Source organism: Ranitomeya imitator, chromosome 6 (genome assembly GCF_032444005.1).
Source record: "Ranitomeya imitator isolate aRanImi1 chromosome 6, aRanImi1.pri, whole genome shotgun sequence".
Taxonomy (NCBI): Eukaryota; Metazoa; Chordata; class Amphibia; order Anura; family Dendrobatidae; genus Ranitomeya; species Ranitomeya imitator.
The window spans coordinates 198,872,486-198,897,908 of NC_091287.1; the positions used below are offsets into that span (position 1 = coordinate 198,872,486).

Consider the following 25,423-nt stretch of genomic DNA (forward strand, 5'->3'; position numbering starts at 1 on the left):
GCGATGCTTAGCTCCTTCAAGCCAATGATGCCACTCCTCGAATGCCCACTTCATGGCCAGCAACTCTCGATTGCCAACATCATAATTTCGCTCAGCAGGCGAAAACTTCCTGGAAAAGAAGGCGCATGGTTTCATCACCGAGCAATCAGAACTTCTCTGCGACAAAACAGTCCCTGCTCCAATCTCAGAAGCATCAACCTTGACCTGGAATGGAAGCGAAACATCTGGTTGACACAACACAGGGGCAGAAGAAAAACGACACTTCAACTCTTGAAAAGCTTCCACAGCAGCAGAAGACCAATTGACCACATCAGCACCCTTCTTGGTCAAATCGGTCAATGGTTTAGCAATACTAGAAAAATTGCAGATGAAGCGACGATAAAAATTAGCAAAGCCCAGGAACTTTTGCAGACTTTTCAGAGATGTCGGCTGAGTCCAATCATGGATGGCTTGGACCTTAACAGGGTCCATCTCGATAGTAGAAGGGGAAAAAATGAACCCCAAAAATGAAACCTTCTGAACACCAAAGAGACACTTTGATCCCTTCACAAACAAAGAATTAGCACGCAGGACCTGAAACACCGTTCTGACCTGCTTCACATGCGACTCCCAATCATCCGAGAAGACCAAAATATCATCCAAGTATACAATCAGGAATTTATCCAGGTACTCTCGGAAGATGTCATGCATAAAGGACTGAAACACTGATGGAGCATTGGCAAGTCCGAATGGCATTACCAGGTACTCAAAATGGCCCTCGGGCGTATTAAATGCAGTTTTCCATTCATCGCCTCGCTTAATACGCACTAGATTATACGCACCACGAAGATCTATCTTGGTGAACCAACTAGCCCCCTTAATCCGAGCAAACAAATCAGATAACAGCGGCAAGGGGTACTGAAATTTAACCGTGATCTTATTTAGAAGGCGGTAATCTATACAAGGTCTCAGCGAACCATCCTTCTTGGCCACAAAAAAGAACCCCGCTCCTAATGGCGACGATGACGGGCGAATATGCCCCTTCTCCAAGGACTCCTTCACGTAACTCCGCATAGCGGCGTGCTCAGGCACTGATTAACTAAACAGTCGACCTTTTGGGAATTTACTACCAGGAATCAAATCGAAAGCACAATCACAATCCCTATGCGGAGGTAGGGTATCGGACTTGGGCTCATCAAATACATCCCGGTAATCAGACAAGAACTCTGGGACCTCAGAAGGGGTGGATGACGAAATAGACAGAAATGGGACATCACCATGTACCCCCTGACAACCACAGCTGGACACAGACATGTATTTCCAATCTAATACTGGATTATGGACTTGTAGCCATGGCAACCCCAACACGACCACATCATGCAGATTATGCAACACCAGAAAGCGAATAACCTCCTGATGTGCAGGAGCCATGCACATGGTCAGCTGGGTCCAGTACTGAGGCTTATTCTTGGCCAAAGGCGTAGCATCAATTCCTCTCAATGGAATAGGACACTGCAAGGGCTACAAGAAAAACCCACAACGCCTAGCATACTCCAAGTCCATCAAATTCAGGGCAGCGCCTGAATCCACAAATGCCATGACAGAATAAGATGACAAAGAGCAGATCAAGGTAACGGACAAAAGAAATTTTGACTGTACCGTACCAATGGTGGCAGACCTAGCGAACCGCTTAGTGCGCTTAGGACAATCAGAGATAGCATGAGTGGAATCACCACAGTAGAAACACAGCCCATTCTGACGTCTGTGTTCTTGCCGTTCAACTCTGGTCAAAGTCCTATCGCACTGCATAGGCTCAGGTTTATGCTCAGATAATACCGCCAAATGGTGCACAGATTTACGCTCACGCAAGCGTCGATCGATCTGAATGGCCAAAGACATAGACTCATTCAGACCAGCAGGCATAGGAAATCCCACCATGACATCCTTAAGGGCTTCAGAGAGACCCTTTCTGAAAATAGCTGCGAGCGCACCTTCATTCCATTGAGTGAGTACGGACCACTTTCTAAATTTCTGACAATATACCTCTATCTCATCCTGACCCTGACACAGAGCCAGCAAATTTTTCTCTGCCTGATCCACTGAATTAGGTTCATCGTACAGCAATCCGAGCGCCAGGAAAAACGCATCAATATTACTTAATGCAGGATCTCCTGGCGCAAGAGAAAATGCTCAGTCCTGAGGGTCGCCACGTAAAAAAGAAATAATGATCCTAACTTGTTGAACTGGGTCAGCAGAGGAGCAAGGTTGCAAAGCCAGAAATAGTTTACAATTATTTTTGAAACTCAGAAATTTAGTTCTATCTCCAAAAAACAAGTCAGGAATAGGAATTCTTGGTTCTAACATAGAATTCTGAACCACAAAGTCTTGAATGTTTTGTACTCTTGCCGTGAGCTGATCCACACATGAAGACAGACCTTTAATGTCCATCGCTACACCTGTGTCCTGAACCACCCAAATGTCTAGGGGAAAAATAGGCAAAACACAGTGCAGAGAAAAAAAATGGTCTCAGAACTTCTTTTTTCCCTCTATTGAGAATCATTAGTACTTAAGACCTCCAGTACTGTTATGATTAGGTAATTCAGTACCACAATGGACATAGAAGTCAGAGCACATACAGTGACCTGACAATAACCCAAAAAACATAGAACGAGCTCTGAGACGTGGGAACTCTGCTGACCGCAATCCCTAATCCTCTCCAACCACACTAGAGGCAGCCGTGGATTGCGCCTAACGCTCCCTATGCAACTCGGCACAGCCTGAGAAACTAGCTAGCCTGAAGATAGAAAATAAGCCTACCTTGCCTCAGAGAAATACCCCAAAGGAAAAGGCAGCCCCCACATATAATGACTGTGAGTTAAGATGAAAAGACAAACGTAGAGATGAAATAGATTTAGCAAAGTGAGGCCCGACTTTCTGAACAGAGCGAGGATAGGAAAGGTAACTTTGCGGTCAACACAAAACCCTACAAATAACCACGCAAAGGGGGCAAAAAGACCCTCCGTACCGACTAATGATACGGAGGTACACCCTCTGCGTCCCAGAGCTTCCAGCAAGCAAGAAAAACCAAACAAGCAAGCTGGACAGAAAAAACAGCAAACAAAAATAACAAAAGCGGAACTTAGCTATGCAGAGCAGCAGGCCACAGGAACGATCCAGGAGGAAGCAAGTCCAATACTAGAACATTGACTGGAGGCCAGGATCAAAGCACTAGGTGGAGTTAAATAGAGCAGCACCTAACGACTTCACCACATCACCTGAGGAAGGAAACTCAGAAGCCGCAGTACCACTCTCCTCCACCAACGGAAGCTCATAGAGAGAATCAGCTGAAGTACCACTTGTGACCACAGGAGGGAGCTCTGCCACAGAATTCACAACAGCGGGCGTTCCATATGCGTCACTCCCCCGTCCTATCCTGGTATGCGTGGCTCCCTTGTACTGTCCTGGTATGTGTGGCTCCCCCCCTGCTGTCCTTGTATGCATGCTTTCAATTACAAAAAAAACCAAAAAACATCCTACTCTCCCCTCCAGAGTGCCCTCGCAGCATCTCATTGGTGCCAGCTTCCAGTTGCTCTTCCTGTGCTGAGCGATCACGTGGCACCACTCATTAAGGTAATCAATATTCCCTCAATGCCTATGGGAGTGGAGATGAGTACATATTAATTATTTTAATGAGCGGTGCCATGTGATCAGTCAGCTCTGGAAGAGCAACTGGAAGCCGGAACCAATGAGATGCTGCGAGGGCACGCTGGAGGGCGAGTAGCATGTCATCTGGAAGCTGGCCGCTACAGCTGTCACTGTGAGCGCTATGAGAGAAATGAATCTGCATTTCTCTTCAGCAGCGGCACAGGCTTTAGCCACAGCCAACGGCTGCTGCCTCTGTGACCCCTCCCCCCACCGGCTTTCTGGGACAATGACTCATGTATAAGCCGAAGGGGCGTTTTCAGCATAAAAAAATGTGCTGAAAAACTCGGCTTATATACAAGTATATAGGGTAATTTTTGCAAATTTAAAAAGAAAAACTGAAATATCACATGGTCATAAGTATTCAGACCCTTTGCTCAGCATTCAGTAGAAGCACTCTTTTTAGCTAGGACAGATATGAGTCTTCTTGGCAATGATGCAGCAAGTTTTTCACATCTGGATTTGGGGATCCTCTGCCATTCTTCCTTGCAGATCCTCTCCAGTTCCGTCAGGTTGGATGGTGAATAGGCATTTTCAGGTCTCTCCAGAGATGCTCAATTGGGTTTAGGTCAGGTTTCTGGCTGGGCCAGTCAAAAATGGTCACAGAGTTGTTCTGAAGCCACTCCTTTGTTATTTTAGCTGTGTGCTTAGGGTCATTGTTTTGTTGGAAGGTGAACCTTCGGCCTCTCTCATCTCTGTAAAGGTACCTTTACACATAACGATTTTGTTAACGATATCGTTGCTTTTTGTGACGTAGCAACGATATCGTTAACGAAATCGTTAGGCGTGACAGCGACCAACGATCAGGCCCCTGCTGGGAGATCGTTGGTCGCTGGGAATGATCAGGACCTGATCACCCGCTGACATCGCTGAATCGGCGTGTGTGACGCCGATCCAGCGATGTGTTCACTGGTAACCAGGGTAAATATATGGAGTTACTAAGCACAGGGCCGCGCTTAGTAACCCGATGTTTACCCTGGTTACCATTGTAAAAGTAAAAAAAAAAAAAAAAAACAGTACATACTTACATTCCGGTGTCTGTCCCCCGGCCTCAGCTTCTATGCACTGTGTCAGCGCCGGCCGGCCGTAAAGCAGAGGACAGCAGTGACGTCTCCGCTGTCCTCTGCTTTACGGCCGGCCGGCACCGGGGGACAGACACCGGAATGTAAGTATGTACTGTTTTTTTTTACTTTTACAATGGTAATCAGGGTAAACATCGGGTTACTAAGCGCGGCACTGCGCTTAGTAACCCGATGTTTACAATGGTTACCCGGGGACTTCGGCATCGTTGGTCGCTGGAGAGCTGTCTGTGTGACAGCTCTCCAGCGACCACACAACGACCTAAACAGCGATGCTGCAGCGATCGGCATTGTTGTCTATATCGCTGCAGCGTCGCTAAATGTGAGGGTACCTTAAGTGAGATAACTTGCACAATTGGTGGCTGATTAAATACTTTTTCCCCACTGCACCGCTTAGAATTATTACCAAAAAGGTCTATCTTCATCTCATTAGACCAGAGAATCTTATTTATCGTAGTCTGGGAGTCCTTCATGTGTCTTTTAGCAAGCTCTATGTGGACTTTCATATGTCTTGCACTTAGAAGCTTCCGTTGGGTCACTGCCATAAAGGCCCAACTGGTTGAGGGCTGCATTGTGCATCTCTGGAGCTCACAACAGTGATCTTGGGGTTCTTCTTTACCTCTCTCACCAAGGCTCTTCTCACACGACTGCTCAGTTTGGCTGGATGGCCAAGTCTAGGAAGACTTCTGGTGGTCCCAAACTTCTTCCATTTAAGGATTATGGAGGCTACCGTGCTCTTAGGAACCTTGAGTACTGCAGAAATTCTGTTGTAACCTTGGCCAGGTCTGTGCCTTGCCACAATTCTGTCTCTGAGCTCCTTCGCCAGTTTCTTTGATATCAGGTTTCTCACTTGGTCTGACATGCACTGTGAGGTCTCATATAGACAGGTGTGTGTCTTTCCAAATCAAGTCCTATCAGTTTAATTAAACACAACTGGACTCCAATGAAGGAGTAGAACCATCTCAAGGAGGATCACAAGGAAATGGACAGCATGTGACTTAAATATGAGTATCTGAGCAAAGGGTGTGAAAACTTATGACCTGTTGTGAGTTCTGTTTTTGGGCTCCCTCTGGTGGTTACTGATGGTACTGGGTGACTTGTGTTCTCTGCGGTCTCTGGTGTCCACCTGTTCCATCAGGTTATGGGAGTTTCCTATTTAACCTGGCTTTTTTGTCATTTCCTCGCCGGCTATCAATGTAATCAGCGTGTCTTTTTACCTCTGCTACCTGCGTCTGTTATCTTCAGGACAAGCTAAGTTTTGATTTTCCTGTTCCACGTTTTGCTTAATTTTTGTCTTAGTCCAGCTTGCAGATATGTGATTCCTTGCTGCTGGTTGCTCTGGTGGGCTGAAATTACTCCTCATGTTCCATGAGTTGGCACATGAGTTCAAGTAATTTCAGGATGGTTTTTTGAAGGGTTTTTCGCTGACCGCGCAGTTCACTTTTGTATCCTCTGCTATCTAGCTTTAGCGGGCCTCATTTTTGCTGATTCTATTTTCATAACTACGTATGTGTTTTCCTCTCATTTCACCGTTATTACATGTGGGGGGCTGCTATTTCTGTGGGGTGTTTCTCTGGAGGCAAGTGAGGTCTGTGTTTCTTCTAATAGGGGAAGTTAATCCTTCGGCTGGCGCGAGACGTCTAGGAATCATCGTAGGCACGTTCCCCGGCTACTACTAGTTGTGTGTTTAGGTTCAGGATCGCGGTCAGCTCAGGTTCCATCACCCTAGAGCTTGTTTTGTTTTTGTGCTTGTCCTTTTGTGATCCCCTGCCATTGGGATCATGACAATGACCATGTGATATGTGATATTTAGCTTTTCTTTTTTATAAAATTTGCAAAAATGTCTACATTTCTATTTTTTTTCCGTCAAGTGTCTGTCAGTCCGTGTACATTAGTGTGAAAAAAATTAACTTTTTTGAATTTACCAAATGGCTGTAATGAAACAGAGTGAAAAATGTAAAAGGGTCTGAATACTTTCCATGTTACAAAAATTTAAAAAGAGGAATTATCTGGACTGGACACTTAATAGAGAACTGAATACAGTCTCACAGAAGAGCTGTATTATCCTATTTCACCTATTTCTACAAAAAAGGAGGATCAGCATTTGAAACAAAAAATGTTTGCGTGTTTGCAATAAAGCCCACAGTTCTATAAAATTAGAGGAGTAATTAGTAAATTTCTGCCCATCATTTATGAAGACCAAACAGTAGCGTTAGCTTTACAGTCTGGCAGCAATATAGTGGCAATGAGAGCACCAACCAATCATTGGTAATATAATTTCTCCTAGCATGTACAGTTATATGAAAAAGTTTGGGCACCCCTATTAATCTTAAGCTTAATGTTTTATAAAAATAGTTGTTGTTTTTTTTTGCAACAGCTATTTCAGTTTCATACGGTCATGGCCAAAAGTATTGACACCCCTGCAATTCTGTCAGATAATACTCATTTTCTTCCTGAAAATGATTGCAAACACAAACTATTTGGTATTATTATCTTCATTTAATTTGCCTTAAATGAAAAAACAAAAAAAAAAAAAGAATGAAGCAAAAAGCAAACCATTGATCATTTCTTACGAAACTCCAAAAATGGGCCAGACAAAAGTATTGGCACCCTCAGCCTAATACTTGGTTGCACAACCTTTAGCCAAAATAACTATGACCAACCGCTTCCGGTAACCATCAATGAGCTTCTTACAAAGCTTTGCTGGAATTTTAGACCATTCTTCTTTGGCAAACTGCTCCAGGTCCCTGATATTTGAAGGGTGCCTTCTCCAAACTGCCATTTTTAGATCTCTCCACAGGTGTTCTATGGGATTCAGGTCTGGACTCATTGCTGGCCACCTTTGAAGTCTCCAGTGCTTTCCCTCAAACCATTTTCTAGTGCATTTTGAAGTTTGTTTTGGGTCATTGTCCTGCTGGAAGACCCATGACCTCTGAGGGAGACCCAGCTTTCTCACACTGGGCCCTACATTATGGTGCAAAATTTGTTGGTAGTCTTCAGACTTCATAATACCATGCACACGGTCAAGCAGTCCAGTGCCAGAGGCAGCAAAGCAACCTCAAAACATCAGGGAACCTCCGCCATATTTGACTGTTGGGACTGTGTTCTTTTCTTTGAATGCCTTTTTTTCTCCTGTAAACTGTATGTTGATGCCTTTGCCCAAAAAGCTCTACTTTTGTCTCATCTGACCAGAGAACATTCTTCCAAAACGTTTTAGGCTTTTTCAGCCTGGCTTTTTTATGTCTCGGGGTAAGAAGTGGGTTCTTCCTGGGTCTCCTACCATACAGTCCCTTTTCATTCAGACGCCGACGGATAGTACGGGTTGACACTGTTGTACCCTCGGACAGCAGGGCAGCTTGAACTTGTTTGGATGTTAGTCAAGGTTCTTTATCCAACATCCGCACAATCTTGCGTTGAAATCTCTTGTCAATTTTTCTTTTTCGTCCACATCTAGGGAGGTTAGCCACAGTGCCATGGGCTTTAAACTTCTTGATGACACTGTGCATGGTAGACACAGGAACATTCAGGTCTTTGGAGATGAACTTGTAGCCTTGAGATTGCTCATGCTTCCACACAATTTGGTTTCTCAAGTCCTCAGACAGTTCTTTGGTCTTCTTTCTTTACTTCATGCTCAATGTGGTACACACAAGGACACATGACAGAGGTTGAGTCAACTTTAATCCATGTCAACTGGCTGCAAGTGTGATTTAGTTATTGCCAACACCTGTTAGGTGCCACATGTAAGTTACAGGTGCTGTTAATTACACAAATTAGAGAAGCATCACATGATTTTTCTAACAGTGCCAATACTTTTGTCCACCCCTTTTTCATGTTTGGTGTGGAATTATATCCAGTTTGGCTTTAGGACAATACTTTTTGTGTTTTTTCATTTAAGACAAATTAAATGAAGATAATAGTACTGTACTGTGTCCAGTTTTGGGCACCGGTGCTGAGGAAGGATATAATGGAACTAGAGAGAGTACAACAAAATTAATAAAGGGGATGGGAGAACTACAATACCCAGATAGATTAGCGAAATTAGGATTATTTAGTCTAGAAAAAAGACGACTGAGGGGCGATCTAATAACCATGTATAAGTATATAAGGGGACAATACAAATATCTCGCTGAGGATCTGTTTATACCAAGGAAGGTGACGGGCACAAGGGGGCATTCTTTGCGTCTGGAGGAGAGAAGGTTTTTCCACCAACATAGAAGAGGATTCTTTACTGTTAGGGCAGTGAGAATCTGGAATTGCTTGCCTGAGGAGGTGGTGATGGCGAACTCAGTCGAGGGGTTCAAGAGAGGCCTGGATGTCTTCCTGGAGCAGAACAATATTGTATCATACAATTATTAGGTTCTGTAGAAGGACGTAGATCTGGGGATTTATTATGATGGAATATAGGCTGAACTGGATGGACAAATGTATTTTTTCGGCCTTACTAACTATGTTACTGTGTTACTATGTAATACCAAATAATTTGTGTTTGCAATCATTATCAGGAAGAAAATGAGTATTATCTGACAGAATTGCAGGGGTGTGAATACTTTTGGCCATGACTGTATATCTAGTATCTGTTGGACACAGTAATGTTTCTGTCTTGAAATGAGGTTTATTGTACTAACAGAAAATGTGCAATCTGCATTCAAACAAAATTTGACAGGTGCATAAGTATGGGCACACTTATTTTCTTGCTTTAAATACTCCTACCTTCTTTTTACTGACTTATTAAAGCACTTTTTTTGGTTTTCTAACCTCATTGAGCTTTGAACTTCAAAGCCAGGTGTATGCAATCATGAGAAAAGCTACTTAAAGTGGCCACTTGCAAGTTGTTCTCCTGTTTGAATCTCCTCTGAAGAGTGGCATCATGGGCTCCTCAAAACAACTGTCTAATGATCTGAAAATAAAGATTATTCAACATTGTTGTTCAGGGGAAGGATACAAAAAACTGTCTCAGAGATTTAACCTGTTGATTTCCACTGTGAGGAACATAGTAAGGAAATGGAAGAACACAGGTACAATTCTTGTTAAGGCTAGAAGTGGCAGGCCAAGAAAAACATCAGAAAGGCAGAGAAGAAGAATGGTGAGATCAGTCAAGGACAATCCTCAGACCACCTCCAGAGAGCTGCAGCATCAACTTGCTGCAGATGGTGTCACTGTGCATCGGTCAACTATACAACACATTTTGCACAAGGAGAAGCTGTATGGGAGAGTGATGCGAAAGAAGCCGTTTCTGCAAGCACGCCACAAACAGTCGGCTGAGGTATGCAAAAGCACATTTGGAGAAGCCAATTTATTTTTGGAAGAAGGTCCTGTGGACTGATGAAACCAAGATTGTTTGGTCATACAAAAAGGCGTTATGCATGGCGGCCAAAAAACAAAGCATTCCAAGAAAAACACTTGCTACCCACAGTAAAATTTGGTGGAGGTTCCATCATGCTTTGGGGCTGTGTGGCCAATTCCGGCACCAGGAATCTTGTTAAAGTTGAGGGACACATGGATTCCTCTCAGTGTCAGCAGATTCTTGACAATAATGTTCATGAATCAGTGACAAAGTTGAAATTACGCAGGGGATGGATCTTTCAGCAAGACAATGATCCAAAACACCGCTCCAAATCTACTCAGACATTCATGCAGAGGAACAATCACACTGTTCTGGAATGGCCATCCCAGTCCTGAATATCATTGAACATCTGTGGGATCATTTGAAGAGGGCTGTGCATGCTCGGCGACCATCAAACTTAACTGAACTGGAATTGTTTTGTAAAGAGGAATGGTCAAAAATACCTTCATCCAGGAACTCATTAAAAGCTACAGGAAGCGACTAGAGGCTGTTATTTTTGCAAAAAAAGGATCTACTAAATATTAATGTCACTTTTCTGGTGGGGTGCCCATACTTATGCACCTGTCAAATTTTGTTTGAATGCAGATTGCACATTTTCTGTTAGTACAATAAACCTCATTTCAAGGCAGAAACATTACGGTGTCCAACAGTTATTAGATATATGAAACTGAAATAGCTGTTGCAAAAAAAAAACAATTTTTATAAAACATTAAGCTTAAGATTAATTGGGGTGCCCAAACTTTTTCATATACAGTAACTATGTCCTGAACACCAGTAATAAAACATGGTTAAATTGTAAAGGTTTTTTTTTTAAATAATTGCGGCAATACAAACTGTGGAACATGCAAACAGTCAATTAACAACAAAACATTTAACAATTATAACACGAAAAATGTAATTATCAAAAGTTTTGTTAACTGTAACTTTAGTTATGCTGTATATAAAATTGATTGCGCTATTTGCAACAAATAAAATGTAGGTTTTTCCTTTTGCAAGCAGAAAAACATACTGTAACAATTATATGACATGTCTAATGTTAAGAATAACAATCACAATATTTCATCAGTGGCGGCACATTTTTTATCCACAATGGTTTCCAACGGATAAAAAATTATTAATGAGACAGGTTTACAGAGTGAACACGTTTTGAGGTCGCACAGGACCACTTCATCAGGACTAAAACCCTTTTCAGTCCTGATGAAGAGGTCCTTTGCGACCTTAAAATGCGGTGACCCTGTAAACCTGTTTTATTAATTTATTAAGTTGGAAACAATTGTGGATTCATCAACAGCACCTCAGGAGTGACATTTCCCTCCCGATCGTTTTGCACTGTTTGGCACTTCTAGTGACTGATGCCCTTGCAGCAGTTGATATATATTTCATGCCAGTTACATGTTGCACTGTAGCAACTATATAAAGTGAATTGATAATTTTCCTTGCCAACTTTTTGTAACCAGTTATTGTGCTTTTTTTCTTTCCCAGTTTAGTTGTTTGCATGATATGATATTTGTATTTGATTGGGTTGGGCATGATTTAACGCATTGTGGGAGAGGTTGTGATAAAGACTACTCGAAACCCGTCGCTTGTCTTGGAGTGCTGTCCTGGAGCACTTATGTTTTAATATGAAGAAATAAAGAAAATTGTTGTGATTTTACTGAAGGAGCTGGAACATTACTTCATTTTCATAACTACAGGAAACATATGACCTCTGTAATTGCAAACAAAGGTTTCCTTACCGATTATTAAATTGTTTTTTTTATTGTTATACAAATACTTATATAATGCAATAAAATGCAAATTAATTATGTAAAAATCATACAATGTGATTTTGCGGATTTTTTTTCAAGATTCTGTCTCTCACAGTTGAAGTATACCTACGAAAAAAACTAGAGACCTCTCCATTCTTTGTAGGTGGAAAAACTGCAAAAATCGGCAGTGTATCAAATATTTATTTCACCACTGTATGTATGCAATAGACTGTACACAGGTTTATCTCAGTTAGTCGTCATTCTTACATATACAGCATGAGGAACAGATAACATTAAGCCATAACTAAGTTATTTATTGTTACTAAAGCTGACATTAATAATTAATATCGGACCTCAATAAAGGTGTAGAAGTTCCTTTAATATTTTGGAGGGAATACCCCACTGTATCACAAATAGAAACAAATACATTTAAAAAATGAGACCGTCATTTTTTTAAACAAGGAAAATTATCCATTATCACAAGTCTCATAGTTTCAAAATACAAAGTCGGAATTCAGTTTTTTTCTCCATTTTACCACACCAATTTATATTTTTACTGTTTTTCAGTACATTCTATGATAAAATAAGCATCCATATATGTCTATGTGGACAAAGAAAAATGTTATGGCTCTTAAACTGTATTCACACATCAGTATTTCATAAGTATTTGTATGCCAAAACCAGGAGTGTTTAGAATACACAGAACAAGTGTCAATATTTTAATTACAGCGTTTATCTGGAAGGTCCATTTCTGATTTTGCCATAAAACACAGGTTCAAAATACAGACCAAATACTGAAATGTGCCTGAGGTCTTAGAAGAAGGGGAGGAAAAAAAAAATTGAAAACACAAAAAAAAAATTAACGGCATCAGGAGGGAGTTAAACAAGTTGAGGGAAACTGGAGCTCACATGTAAAAAGTCACAGCAGCACTAACATTACTGCTGAGCAATCCAACAGAGCATAACACAGTCGAGGGCTATCTGATGTTTTATTGCAAAGCACTTGGACCAATGTTATACTATGGGGCAGTGCAGATCTGCAATTTTTTTCTGATGCCGCTTTGGCATGACAAAATAATTGCAACGTGCTGAGAGTGAATACGATGATCGGCTCACGATCACACATATTAGTCTAGGGATGTGTGTGTGACATCAGACTGCACTCAGATGTCATCCCAGTCCGATATATGCTGAGACTGGCAATGGAGGGATGGCGAAATGAAAGGGGTTTTCCCACAAAAAAAAGTTGATTTTAATCAATAGATCTTGGAATAATAATAGCTTCAACAATTGGATGTTTAAATAAAATGTTCCTGTGCTGAGATAATCTTATAAATGCCCTGTGTACTGTGTAAGGCTACGTTCATATTTACGTTGTTGGGCGCAGCATCGTCGATGCAACCAACAACGCATATACACAACGCTGCGTTTTTTAACGCATGCGTTGACATAAACTAGTAATGTTAATGAATTTTTGGTGCAGGGAAAACACTACAAGTAGCGTCGTCCGCGCCCTGTCTGGTGCGTCAAATTGACGCATGCGTCGTAAAACGCAATACAATGCATACTGGCGCATGTCCATGTGCCCCCCATGTTAAAGATAGGGGCGCATGACGCATGCGTCGGTATGCGTCGACGACGCTGCACCCAACAACGCAAATGTGAACGTAGCCTAATGGCTGTGTCTTACCGCACTGGGTCATGGTCTGATCATACCACAGCTCCTGGGCAGGTGGGCAGAAAAAGAGAGGATACAGACATAACAGTAGGAAATTGCAGCCAATTCTTTTTGTGAGGTAAAGCAATTCATTGCCTCTTTTTAAACAATTATTTAACCCCTTCCCGATTTGTGACGCCATGTAGGCATCATTAAAGTCTGACCTGTGACGCCTATGTGGCGTCATGGAGGGATCGCGTCCCTGCATATCGGGTGAAAGGGTTAACTCCAATTTCACCCAATCTGCAGGGACAGGGGGAGTGGTACTTTAGCCCAGGGGGGGGTGGCTTCCCCCCCTCCCCCGTGGCTATGATCGCTCTGATTGGCTGTTGAAAGTGAAATAGCCAATCAGTGTGATTTGTAATATTTCACCTATGAAAACTGGTGAAATATTACAATCCAGCCATGGCCGATGATGCAATATAATCCGCCCCCCCCACCACCGCCACCGATCTCCTCCCCAGTCCTCCGTCCTGTGCTCTGCTCCCCTCCGTCGTCCTGTCCGCTTCAAAGAATGAATCCACTGTGATCCCATGCTGTACTGTCTGTATCCTCTTTTTTGTGTCCTCCCCTGACCAGGAGATGTGGTATGATCAAACCATGCTCCTGTATGGTCAGACACAGCCATTACACAGTACACAGCAGGGGCACATTTCTAAGATTGTTTCAGCACAAGAGCATTCTATTTAAATACATCCAATTGTGGAAATTATTATTCCAAGATATATTGATTTAACCCCTTAATGACCGCTGATATGCCTTTTAACGGCAGCTGAGATCTGTCGGCCAGCACCCCACAACAATAGGAGGTTTTTCATATTGGTTCATGTTAATCAGTGTGATATACCCTTATCACAGTGATCAAAATAAAAATAGCAAATCAAACCCCCCTTTAAGACCCTCTTAGCCAGGGGTGTCAAACTGCATTCCTCGAGGGCTGCAAACAGGTCATATTTTCAGGATTTCCTTGTACTGCACAGGTGATAATTTAATCACCAACTCATTATTTGTGTAGGTGATTAAATTATCACCTGTGCAGTACAAGGAAATACTGAAAACATGACCTGTTTGCAGCCCTCGAGGAATGCAGTTTGACACCCCTGCTCTTAGCTATGTAAAAAGAATAAGACTAAAAAAAGGATTTATTTCCATTTTTCCATTAGGGTTAGGATTGGGGCTAGGGTTAGGGTTGGAGTGAGAGCTAGGGTTAGGGTAGTGCTAGGTGTTAGAATCTGTTTTGTTTTTGACCATCCACCATCTTGTGGTTTTCTGGCTGCTAGTCTTTTTCTCCTGGTGCTGGGTTGTCTTATGTCAGGTGATTGTATCACCCTTTATTAACCAGCACCTGCCTCCCAGTCCTTGCTGGACAACAGTGTTAATCTAGAGTGCTAGAGTTCTGGCTAGGTGCTGTGATAGCTTTCTGTGTTGGATTTTACCCAGTTCTGGGACCTATGGTTCGGCTATACTTAGTTTCTGTTTTCACTTGGTTTCTGCAGCCTTCTCTGTGTTTTCTATTAGGAAGTGACCTGTTTTTATACCCAGTCCTTAGATCTGTTAGGGACCTCCTTCCCCCCATCTATAGGTCTTCGCTTTAGATTAACCTAGGATCGTTGGTGGGTCTATTCACAAGGAATGGGTTGCCCACTCCATCGTAGGGTATCAGCCTAGTCTTAGTGCAGAGTCAGTATTCCCCCCTCTATCCTAGTTCTTTGTTGCAGTTCCGTAACACTAGGGTTAGGGTAGAGCTAGGTTTGGGGCTAGGGTTAATGCAGCGCCCCAGAGACCTGGTCGTTGCAGTATAGAACTCTGCCACTAAGGGGAGCAGCGGTACGTCTGATGGCACTAAAGAGTTATCCTGACCAGGTATCACCAGAACACATTACACTTCACACTCCGGCCACTGGGGGGAGCAAAAGGCTTTATTTATTGGGCCACTCCTCACACTGATAAAACTAGGGGCTGGGGAGGAAGTTGGTCAGAAGCTGACTGGGTTGGAACCAGGCAACATCCCGTGGCAGGGGGTGTTGCAGGGAGAAGGCACAGGGGGGTCCCTGTCAGGCGTGGGAACCTGGCAGGTGTCTAGCGACAGAACAGAACGTAACGGAACCGCGCCTGCACACCTTGCGGCGGTATCCTAAGAGAGAGACAAGAGGGGAAGAATATTGTGGACCAGTGTAAACGAGATCAGCACAATGGAGAGCCAGTAAGAGTCGTGCCGAGAGAGGAAGGCAACATCTTACTGAGGCGCGTAGTCGGTGGCCGGATCACCGTAGGAGTAACTGACTTCAGGCCTTACTTCAAATTCCGCTGGACAGTTGATTATAGGTTGGCTGTCTACCTTTCACACCTACGAAGACATAGGGGACAACATTGGGAGAGGGGCGTCTCTAGGGTCCCGGAAGACCTCCAAGCCTTCCCGTCAAACGGGTGGCGTCCTAGCCATAACATATCTGGGGGACGTTAGAAACTAGCAACATCTGGAACCAAAGAACGAGAGAGAGAGAGAGAGCTGTAGAGAACGAACGAACGAGAACAGCAGTTGTGAGGACTATTCCGAATGCTCAGCAGGGTAGGACTACAACACACAGGCGCTATTGGTAGGCAACGATTTCCATCTGCGAGGGAAACTCTGGATGTGCCCATCGAACCGGCCGGTCTCAGAGAGCCCTGTTGAACGTACTCTGGATTGAGGTTCCTGAAGCCTTCAGTAAAGAGGTAAATAGACTGCAACCTTGTGTCCTCGTTATTGATTGTGCCTTACACCATCACCATCCACCTTACTGGGAAGCCCTGGGGACATACTTCACCTGTGAAGGTTATACCATCCAGCTGCCATTCCATCACCCCAGTGGACCCCACAGCAGCGTCGGTCACCCTGACTGAACACCACAGGTGGTGTCACGAACCATTGACGGACTGTACAAATCCCTTTACAGGACGCCCCTTAGCAGGGTCACGGACTGGGTCTAGCCACCGTGACAGCCTCAGAACCGGTCTCAGAGAGGCCCGGTACCGAGAACTCGTGGCCCTGTGTCTGGGGGTGCTCCATTAAGGCTAGAGCTAGGGTTAGGGTTGGAATAGGGTTAGGGTTAGGTTTGTGTTGGGGTTAGCGTTGTGGTGTTGGGGTTATGGAAGTGTTGGGGGTGGGGGTGGTGTTGGGGGTTAGGGTTGTGGTTAGGGTTACGGTTGGGATTAGGCTTGGGATTATGATTAGGGGTGTGTTGGGGTTAGGGTTGGAGTTAGAATTAGGGGATTCCACTGTTTATTTACATCAGGGGGTGTCCAAATGTGACATGGCACCCACCATTAATTCCAGCCAATTTTGCATTCAAAAAGTAAAACTAGGCCCCCTCCCTTCTGAGACCTGCCATGCGCCCAAACAGTGGCTTTCTCTCATATAAGAGGTATTGGCGTACTCAGGAGAAATTGCACAACAAATTTTGTGATCCATATTCTCCTGATACCCTTGCAAAAATAAAAAAAGTTTGCTGCAAAGTAAATTTTTGGTGAAAAAAGTTGTCACAAAGTGACTGTCCTAGCATGACCCGACTCGACAAGAGGTTGGTCACAAAACAGCAGAACACACAAGGGTACACTTTAACAACGGTGGGCCCTGTGATAGGGAACAGGGAAATGGACACCTCCTGCACTCTTCTAAGGATGAGCCCAGCTCTTCCTGACATCCTTGTACAGGTTCTTTCAAGCTGTCGCCGAGCTGGATACCTTAGCCCTCACTCGACCTGCACCTATCCCTGGGTAGGGAATTGGCAGGTGAGAGCACTGGTCCCACCGCCGCACTAATACAACACAGGGAAAGTTACACAACAAAGGGACAAAGAAACAATAACACCACACTTAGCTTTCTCTGCTGCAATGCACCGTACAGCAGAGTAATGCACCAGGTATGAGAATTCAGCTGAAGAACAACCGCACTCAGCAAGCTCCTTTTCCAGCAAGGTTGGTATCCAAAGGACCTGTATAACCAACAGTCAGCTGATGCATCAGGTGACCTTATGAAGGATGGTGGGAGTGGTCACCACCGACATCAGCTGACCCAGCAGCAATGTAATGCAATAACACCAGCGGCCACCGGGGGGAAAAACTGCATTAACCCCAAATGACCAGAAAGGAAAAAAAAGTTTTAATCAGAGGGAAACCAGATCTGCCACAGCTCCAAACCTGGATCGTGACAAAAGTACAATGTTCATTTTTTCCTTCCACATTGCTTTAGTTCTCGTGAAGCACCTGGAGGGTTAATAAACTTCTTGAATGTGGTTTTGAGCACCTTGATGGGTGCAGTTTTTTTGAATGGTGTCACTTTTGGCTATTTTCTGTTAGATTGACTCACTTCAAAAGTTAGGTGGTCCCTATAAAAAATGGTTTTGCAAATTTTGTTGGAAAAATGAGAAATTGATGGTCAACTTTTAACCCTCATAGCGTCCTCACAAAAAAAAAAATTATGTTTACAAAATTGTGCTGATGTAAAGTTGATGCTCTGATTTAAGGGTACAAAAAATAAAAGTTTGAAAATTGCAAAATTTTTGAAAAATTTCTGTTTTTTTTATTATAAATAAACACAAGTTATATAGAAAAAAATTTACCACTAACATGAAGTACTATATGTCAAGAAAAAAACAATCTCAGAATCAGTAGGATATGTTGAAGCGTTCCAGAGCTATAACTTCATAAAAATGACAGCGGTCAGAATTGTAAAAATTGGCTTGGTCATTAAGTACCAAATTGGCTCTGTAACTAAGTGGTTAAATTAACTTTTGTCCGTGGGAAAACCCTTTTAAGGTCTCCATATTCTCCGCACCTGTGAATACGATTCTCTCATGGAAGAGAAATTGATCACACTAAGGGCTCCTTTCCACTTGCGAGATAAATGTCCGTGTCTCACATGTGAAAACCAAGCTCTGGCGCCGGCACTTGGGAGCGGAGGGTGCGGCTCCATGTGTTGCTATGCAGCCGCACTCTTCCACTCTGGAGTGCCGATTCCACAGTTTGGTTTTCACATGCGAGACACGGACGTTTATCTCGCAAGTGGAAAGGAACCCTAAGATGACATTTGGATCAAATTCTGACAGAGTTTGATCAGTGTGGCATTACCACAATCATCTGGATTCTCTAGCATATGAGAATTGATGGCCATGTGACCTCGGCTTAAGACTGATGCTTACCTCTATTGCATGCTGAAACTGCTCATGTTCTCTTTGAAGTTGCTCTGCCTCTTGTAGTGAACTGGCAGTAATTAATCCAGCATTTAGCATAGATTCACCATTTCTGATCCAGCCGAGTACCTGTTGTATTTAAGGTAAAAACATAAGACCCTCTATTGTAGGTGATTTAGTAAACAAGATGTGTTAATTACTATCAAAAAGTAGTGCATACCATTTTTTTTTAAGTTTAGACACTTCTTTAGACAATTCTTGAAAAGAGAAAGAAGCCTGTTGGATGTTTATTCCCAAAACATGCCATCTAAATAGGCTAACTAGTAAAGAGGAATTAATTCTGCTTTATTAATAGACATGATTTATAAAAAAAAGTTAATATATATATAAAAAAACAATAATTTTAATAAATATGTTAAATATACATTAACATACATATTTCTTTAAATATAATTAAAGTTACACATTTTTATATCCTGATGTAAGTTTTTTGTATTCTACTAAGACTGGTTTGAATATTAAATAGTACCCAGACAATAAAGAGTTAATATATGTCAGTGAACTAATCACATAATACCGTATGTTCTGTAGAAGGACGTAGATCTGGGTATTTATTATAATGGAATATAGGCTGAACTGGATGGACAAATGTCTTTTTTCGGCCTTACTAACTATGTTACTATGTAATTAAAAAAAAGTGTTTTATTTTACCATGTTAACGTGTGCTGGCAGGAGTTTTTGCAAAGAAGCTGGATAAAATATGAATTTTATTTCTTTCACTGCTGGTTTTCTACTAATTTGACCCCTGCTGCAATCTGCTGTGCATATCCTCTTCACAGAGCGAGCTGACAGTCTGGTACAGTAGTATGGCCACAGTGCTGCTAGCAGAGGCACCTTTCCTTCTGTAGCATTAGGCCGGCGTCACACTCAGCGTAGGGAAATACGGTCCATTTTTTACGGTCGTAATACGCAGAAATGTTCCCAAAATAGTGATCCGTATGTCATCCGTATGCAGAGTGTGGCAGCGTATTTTGCACATGTCATCATCCGTATGTAATCCGTATGGCATCCATACTGCGATATTTTCTCGCCGGCTTGCAAAACGGACATACAATGGATCCATGGGCTCAAATATTCGTTAAAACATATATACTGTCTATATATGTATATATATATATATATATATATATATGCATTTATATATATATATATATATATATATATATATATATATATATATATATATCAGTGAGATATATTTCATGCAGCGCTAGATAGCAGAGAAGCCGGCAATTGAATTACCGGCTTCTCTGCTATCTAGCGCTGCATGAAATATATCTTTTGCTATCTCCTTCCCAAACCCGACAGGATATGAGACATGGTTTACATACAGTAATCCATTTCAGATCCCGTCTTTTTTTACTCCTCACTACTTATGTTAGAAGTGTATGTGTGCCAAATTTGGGGACTCTAGCTGTTAAAATAAAGCATTAAATCGCGGAAAAAATTGGTGTGGGCTCCCGCGCAATTTTCTCCGCCAGAATGGTAAAGCCAGTGACTGAAGGCAGAAATTAATAGCTTAGAGAGGGACCATGGTTATTGCCTCCCCCCCCCCCCCCCGGCTAAAAACATCTGCTCCCAGCCACCCCAGAAAAGGCACATCTGGAAGATGCGCCTATTCTGGCACTTGGCCACTCTCTCCCCACTCCCTTGTAGCGGTGGGATATGGGGTAATAAAGGGTTAATGTCACATTGCTATTGTATGGGGACATTAAGCCAGGTTAATAATGGAGAGGGGTCAATTATGACACCTATCCATTATTGATCCAAAAGTACGAAATGGTTAATAAAACACACATTATTAAAAAGTATTTTAATGAAAGACACATGGTGTTTTAATATTTTATTATACTCTTAATCCACCTGAAGACACTTGTCACCTGAATCAAAGTTAAAAAAAAAACCAAACAACAATATTCCATACCTTCCGTCGTTCAGTCTTGTCCCACGCTGTAAATCCATCTGAAGGGGTTAAATCATTTTACACCCAGGAGCTCTGCTAATGCAGCTGTGCTCCTAGCTGTAAAACTTGGTGAATGAATGGAATGCAGGGAAATGCCCTGTAGTTACCTCAAGTCGCGGTGATGCGCCCTCTGCTGGATGAACTCATATGAACTCGAGCGTGGGAAAATATTCTGAAAAGTTCCCAGGCAATGAGTTACACAATATTAATGTAACAATCCCTTATTTTTTTAAAAACTGAGACACTTGTTAATAAGAAGTTACCTGCAGCCTATTTTAACTATTTTTTTATCCATTCACTACTGGCAATGAATCACTAAGGGTGAGTGCACACATTGCAGATTTGAAGCTGCGGATCTGCAGCTGTTTTCCATGTGTTTTACAATAGCATGTAAAGCTATGGAAAATCAAATCTGCTGTGCACATGCTGCGGAAAATTCCGTGCAGAATTGCTGCAGTTGATTTTCTGCAGCATATCAATTCTTTGTGTGGATTCCGCACCGTTTTACTCCTATCCCTTAGAATCTGCAGGTGTAAAAACGCAGGTGAAATCCGCACAAAAACCGTGGTAAATCCCCGCACTAAATTTACAGGTAATCCGCAGGGCGTTTTACCTGTGGATTTTTCTGAATCTGATCGGAAAAATCCGCACACGAATACGCAACGTGTGCACATAGCCTTAAAAACAGATGAAATTTGAATGGAATACTGAAGTACAAGCTATGGTACACTTCTTCAAGAATCAGGTGTGTCCAAAAAGTGGCGTACAAACCTAGGTGGCATAGCGAAGGCAGCAGCTATTCATGAATTTAAAAAGTAGCGGTTGTCATGTCTGTCCCACCCTAGCTGCACCTATTTTGATGCGGAGGCGCCATTAGTTGCAACTCTGAGTTGCTAAATTTTGTGACTTTTCAAAGATTTTATACCAGAATTATTTTATGAATTCTTTGATGAATTGTGCCCTATGTCTTCCAAGTTTCTGCTCTTTTAGAAGTGAGTCTCAAGGACCAAAGACACTGATCCATTTTTATAAAAGATATGTGTATGGATCAATGACACTCTATGGGTCGGATGTGTGAACACAGATTACCGTATTTTCCGGCATATAAGACGACTTTTTGACCCCTAAAAATTGTCCCAAAAGTCGGGGGTCGTCTTATACGCCGGGTACGGCGTGTGCAGGGAGCGATCCTGGATGTCGGCATGTGGTTCCCAGGGTCTGAAGGAGAGGAGACTCTCCTTCAGGCCCTGGGATCCATATTCATGTAAAAAATAAAGAATAAAAACGGACGGCCCCTGGCTCACAGCGCTGCTAGCGTCTGCCTCCGTTCCTGAGAATGCAGTGAGTGAAGGACCTTCGATGACTGTTGTGAGTTCTGTTTTTGGGCTCCCTCTGGTGGTTACTGATGGTACTGGGTGATTTGTGTTCTGCTGTCTCTGGTGTCCACCTGTTCTATTAGCATTTGGGAGTTTCCTATTTAACTGGGCTTTCTTGTCATTTCCCCGCCGGCTATCAAGGTTATCAGAGTGTTTTGTTACCTCAGCTTCTGGCTTCAGTTATCTTCAGGACAAGCTAAGTTTTTGATTTTCTTGTTCCACGTTTTGCTTTATTTTTGTCTTGTCCAGCTTGCATATAATTGTTTCTTTGCTGCTGGTTGCTCTAGTGGGCTGTAATTGCTCCTCATGTTCCATGAGTTGGAACATGAGTTCAAGTAATTACAGGATGGTTTTTTGAAGGGTTTTTTGCTGACCGCGCAGTTTGCTTTTGTATCCTCTGCTATCTAGTTTTAGCGGGCCTCATTTTGCTGAATCTGTTTTCATACTGTGTATGTGCCTTCCTCTCGGTTCACCGTCGTTGTGTGTGGGGGGCTGCTATTTCTGTGGGGTGTTTCTCTGGAGGCAAGAGGGGTCTGTGTTTCTTCTAATAGGGGAAGTTAGATCTTCGGCTGGTGCGAGACGTCTAGGATCAACGTAGGCACGTTCTCCGGCTATTGTTATTTGTGTGTTCAGGTTTAAAGTCGCGGTCAGCTCAGGTTCCATCACCCTAGAGCTCGTTGGTGCTTGTCCTTTTGTGATTCCCTGCCATTGGAATCATGACAGTATAGCCGGCCAGAATTTTTGGGCTGAAGTAGGAGGAAAAGTAGTCTGAGGAAGTTTTTTTTTTTTTCTCTCCTCTGAGGTTGCTGCTTAGCCTTAATTGCAGCCTGGCTGATTTTTTTTTTCCTCCTCTTAATCCTTGAATGGCTCTGACCTTAGCTGTTTATCATGGACGTCCAGAGTTTAGCTTCCAGCTTGAATAATCTTGCTGCTAAGGTTCAAAATATACAAGATTTTGTTGTACATGCTCCTATGTCTGAACCTAGAATTCCTATTCCAGAGTTCTTTGCTGGAGATAGATCTAGTTTTCTGAATTTTAGGAACAATTGCAAGCTGTTCCTTTCTTTGAAATCTCGCTCTTCTGGAGACCCTGCTCAGCAGGTTAAGATTATTATATCTTTCCTGCGGGGTGACCCTCAAAATTGGGCATTTGCATTGGCACCAGGGGATCCTGCGTTGCTTAATGTGGATGCGTTTTTTCTGGCATTGGGTTTGCTCTATGAGGAACCTAACCAGGAGATTCAGGCTGAAAAAGCTTTATTAGCTCTCTCTCAGGGGCAAGATGAAGCAGAAATATATTGTCAAAAATTTCGGAAATGGTCAGTGCTTACTCAGTGGAATGAGTGCGCTCTGGCTGCAAAGTTCAGAGATGGCCTTTCTGAGGCCATTAAAGATGTTATGGTGGGGTTCCCTGCGCCTACGGGTCTGAATGAGTCTATGACTATGGCTATTCAGATTGATCGGCATTTACAGGAGCGCAAACCTGTGCACCATTTGGCGGTGTCTTCTGAACAGGCACTTGAGACAATGCAATGTGATAGAGTTCAGTCTAGAAGTGAACGGCAAAACTATAGGCGGAAAAATGGGTTGTGCTTTTATTGTGGTAATTCAGCTCATGTTATATCAGCATGCTCTAAACGCACAAAAAAGGTTGATAAGTCTGTTGCCAATAGTACGTTACAGTCTAAGTTCATTCTGTCTGTGACTCTGATTTGCTCATTATCATCCATTTCCGTCGATGCCTATGTGGATTCAGGCGCTGCCCTGAGTCTTATGGATTGGTCATTTGCCATGCGATGTGGGTTTAGTCTTGAGCCTCTGGAAGTCCCTATTCCTTTGAAGGGAATTGACTCTACACCTTTGGCTATGAATAAACCTCAGTACTGGACACAAGTGACCATGCGTATGACTCCCGTTCATCAGGAGGTGATTCGCTTCCTGGTATTGTATAATTTACATGATGTTCTAGTACTTGGTCTGCCATGGTTACAAACTCATAATCCAGTCCTTGACTGGAAAACAATGTCTGTGTTAAGCTGGGGATGTCAGGGGGTTCATGATGATGCAGCTCCGATTTTTTTAGCTTCATCTACTCCTTCTGAGGTTCCTGTATTTTTGTCTGATTATCGGGATGTTTTGAGGAGCCTAAGCTCAGTTCGCTTCCTCCTCACAGGAATTGCAATTGTGCTATAGATTTAATTCCTGGTAGTAAATTTCCTAAAGGTCGTTTGTTCAATCTGTCAGTGCCAGAGCATACTGCTATGCGGGATTATGTTAAGGAGTCCTTGGAAAAGGGACATATCCGTCCATCTTCGTCCCCTTTGGGAGCAGGTTTTTTTTTCGTGGCCAAAAAAGATGGGTCCTTGAGGCCTTGTATAGATTATCGTCTTTTGAATAAGATTACCGTAAAATATCAGTATCCTTTGCCTTTGTTGACTGATTTGTTTGCTCGCATTAAGGGGGCTAAATGGTTCACTAAGATTGATCTTCGGGGTGCGTATAATCTTATACGAATAAAGCAAGGTGATGAGTGGAAAACCGCCTTTAATACGCCTGAGGGCCATTTTGAGTATTTGGTAATGCCTTTCGGACTTTCTAATGCTCCTTCAGTCTTCCAGTCCTTTATGCACGATATTTTCCGTGAATATCTGGATAAATTTATGATTGTGTATTTGGATGATATTTTGGTTTTTTCTGATGACTGGGAGTCTCATGTTCAGCAGGTCAGGAAGGTGTTTCAGGTCCTGCGGGCTAATTCCTTGTTTGTAAACGGCTCAAAGTGTCTCTTTGGAGTCCAGAAGATTTCTTTCTTGGGGTATATTTTTTCCCCTTCTACTATTGAGATGGATCCCGTCAAGGTTCGGGCTATTTGTGACTGGACGCAGCCTGCATCTCTTAAGAGTCTGCAGAAGTTCTTGGGCTTTGCTAATTTCTATCGTCGTTTTATAACTAATTTTTCTAGTGTTGTTAAGCCTTTGACGGATTTGACTAAGAAGGGTGCTGATGTTGCTGATTGGTCTCCTGCGGCTGTGGAGGTCTTTCAGGAACTTAAACGCCGGTTTTCTTCTGCTCCTGTGTTTCGTCAGCCTGATGTTTCGCTTCCTTTCCAGGTTGAGGTTGATGCTTCCGAGATTGGAGCGGGGGCGGTTTTGTCGCAGAGAGGCTCCGATTGCTCGGTGATGAAGCCATGTGCGTTCTTTTCTAGGAAGTTTTCGCCCGCTGAGCGGAATTATGATGTGGGTAATCGGGAACTTTTGGCCATGAAGTGGGCATTTGAGGAGTGG

General features: G+C 42.9%; 1 protein-coding gene across 1 annotated transcript in view; it reads right to left on the reverse strand.

Moving 5' to 3' along the window:
* The window catches only part of TRIO (trio Rho guanine nucleotide exchange factor), a 2,940,676-nt gene that overhangs the window by 1,812,492 nt on the left and 1,102,761 nt on the right, over positions 1-25,423 (reverse strand). Inside the window, 1 exon segment of the mRNA XM_069730426.1 lies at positions 18,750-18,869. Coding sequence (XP_069586527.1) covers positions 18,750-18,869 — 120 coding nt within the window.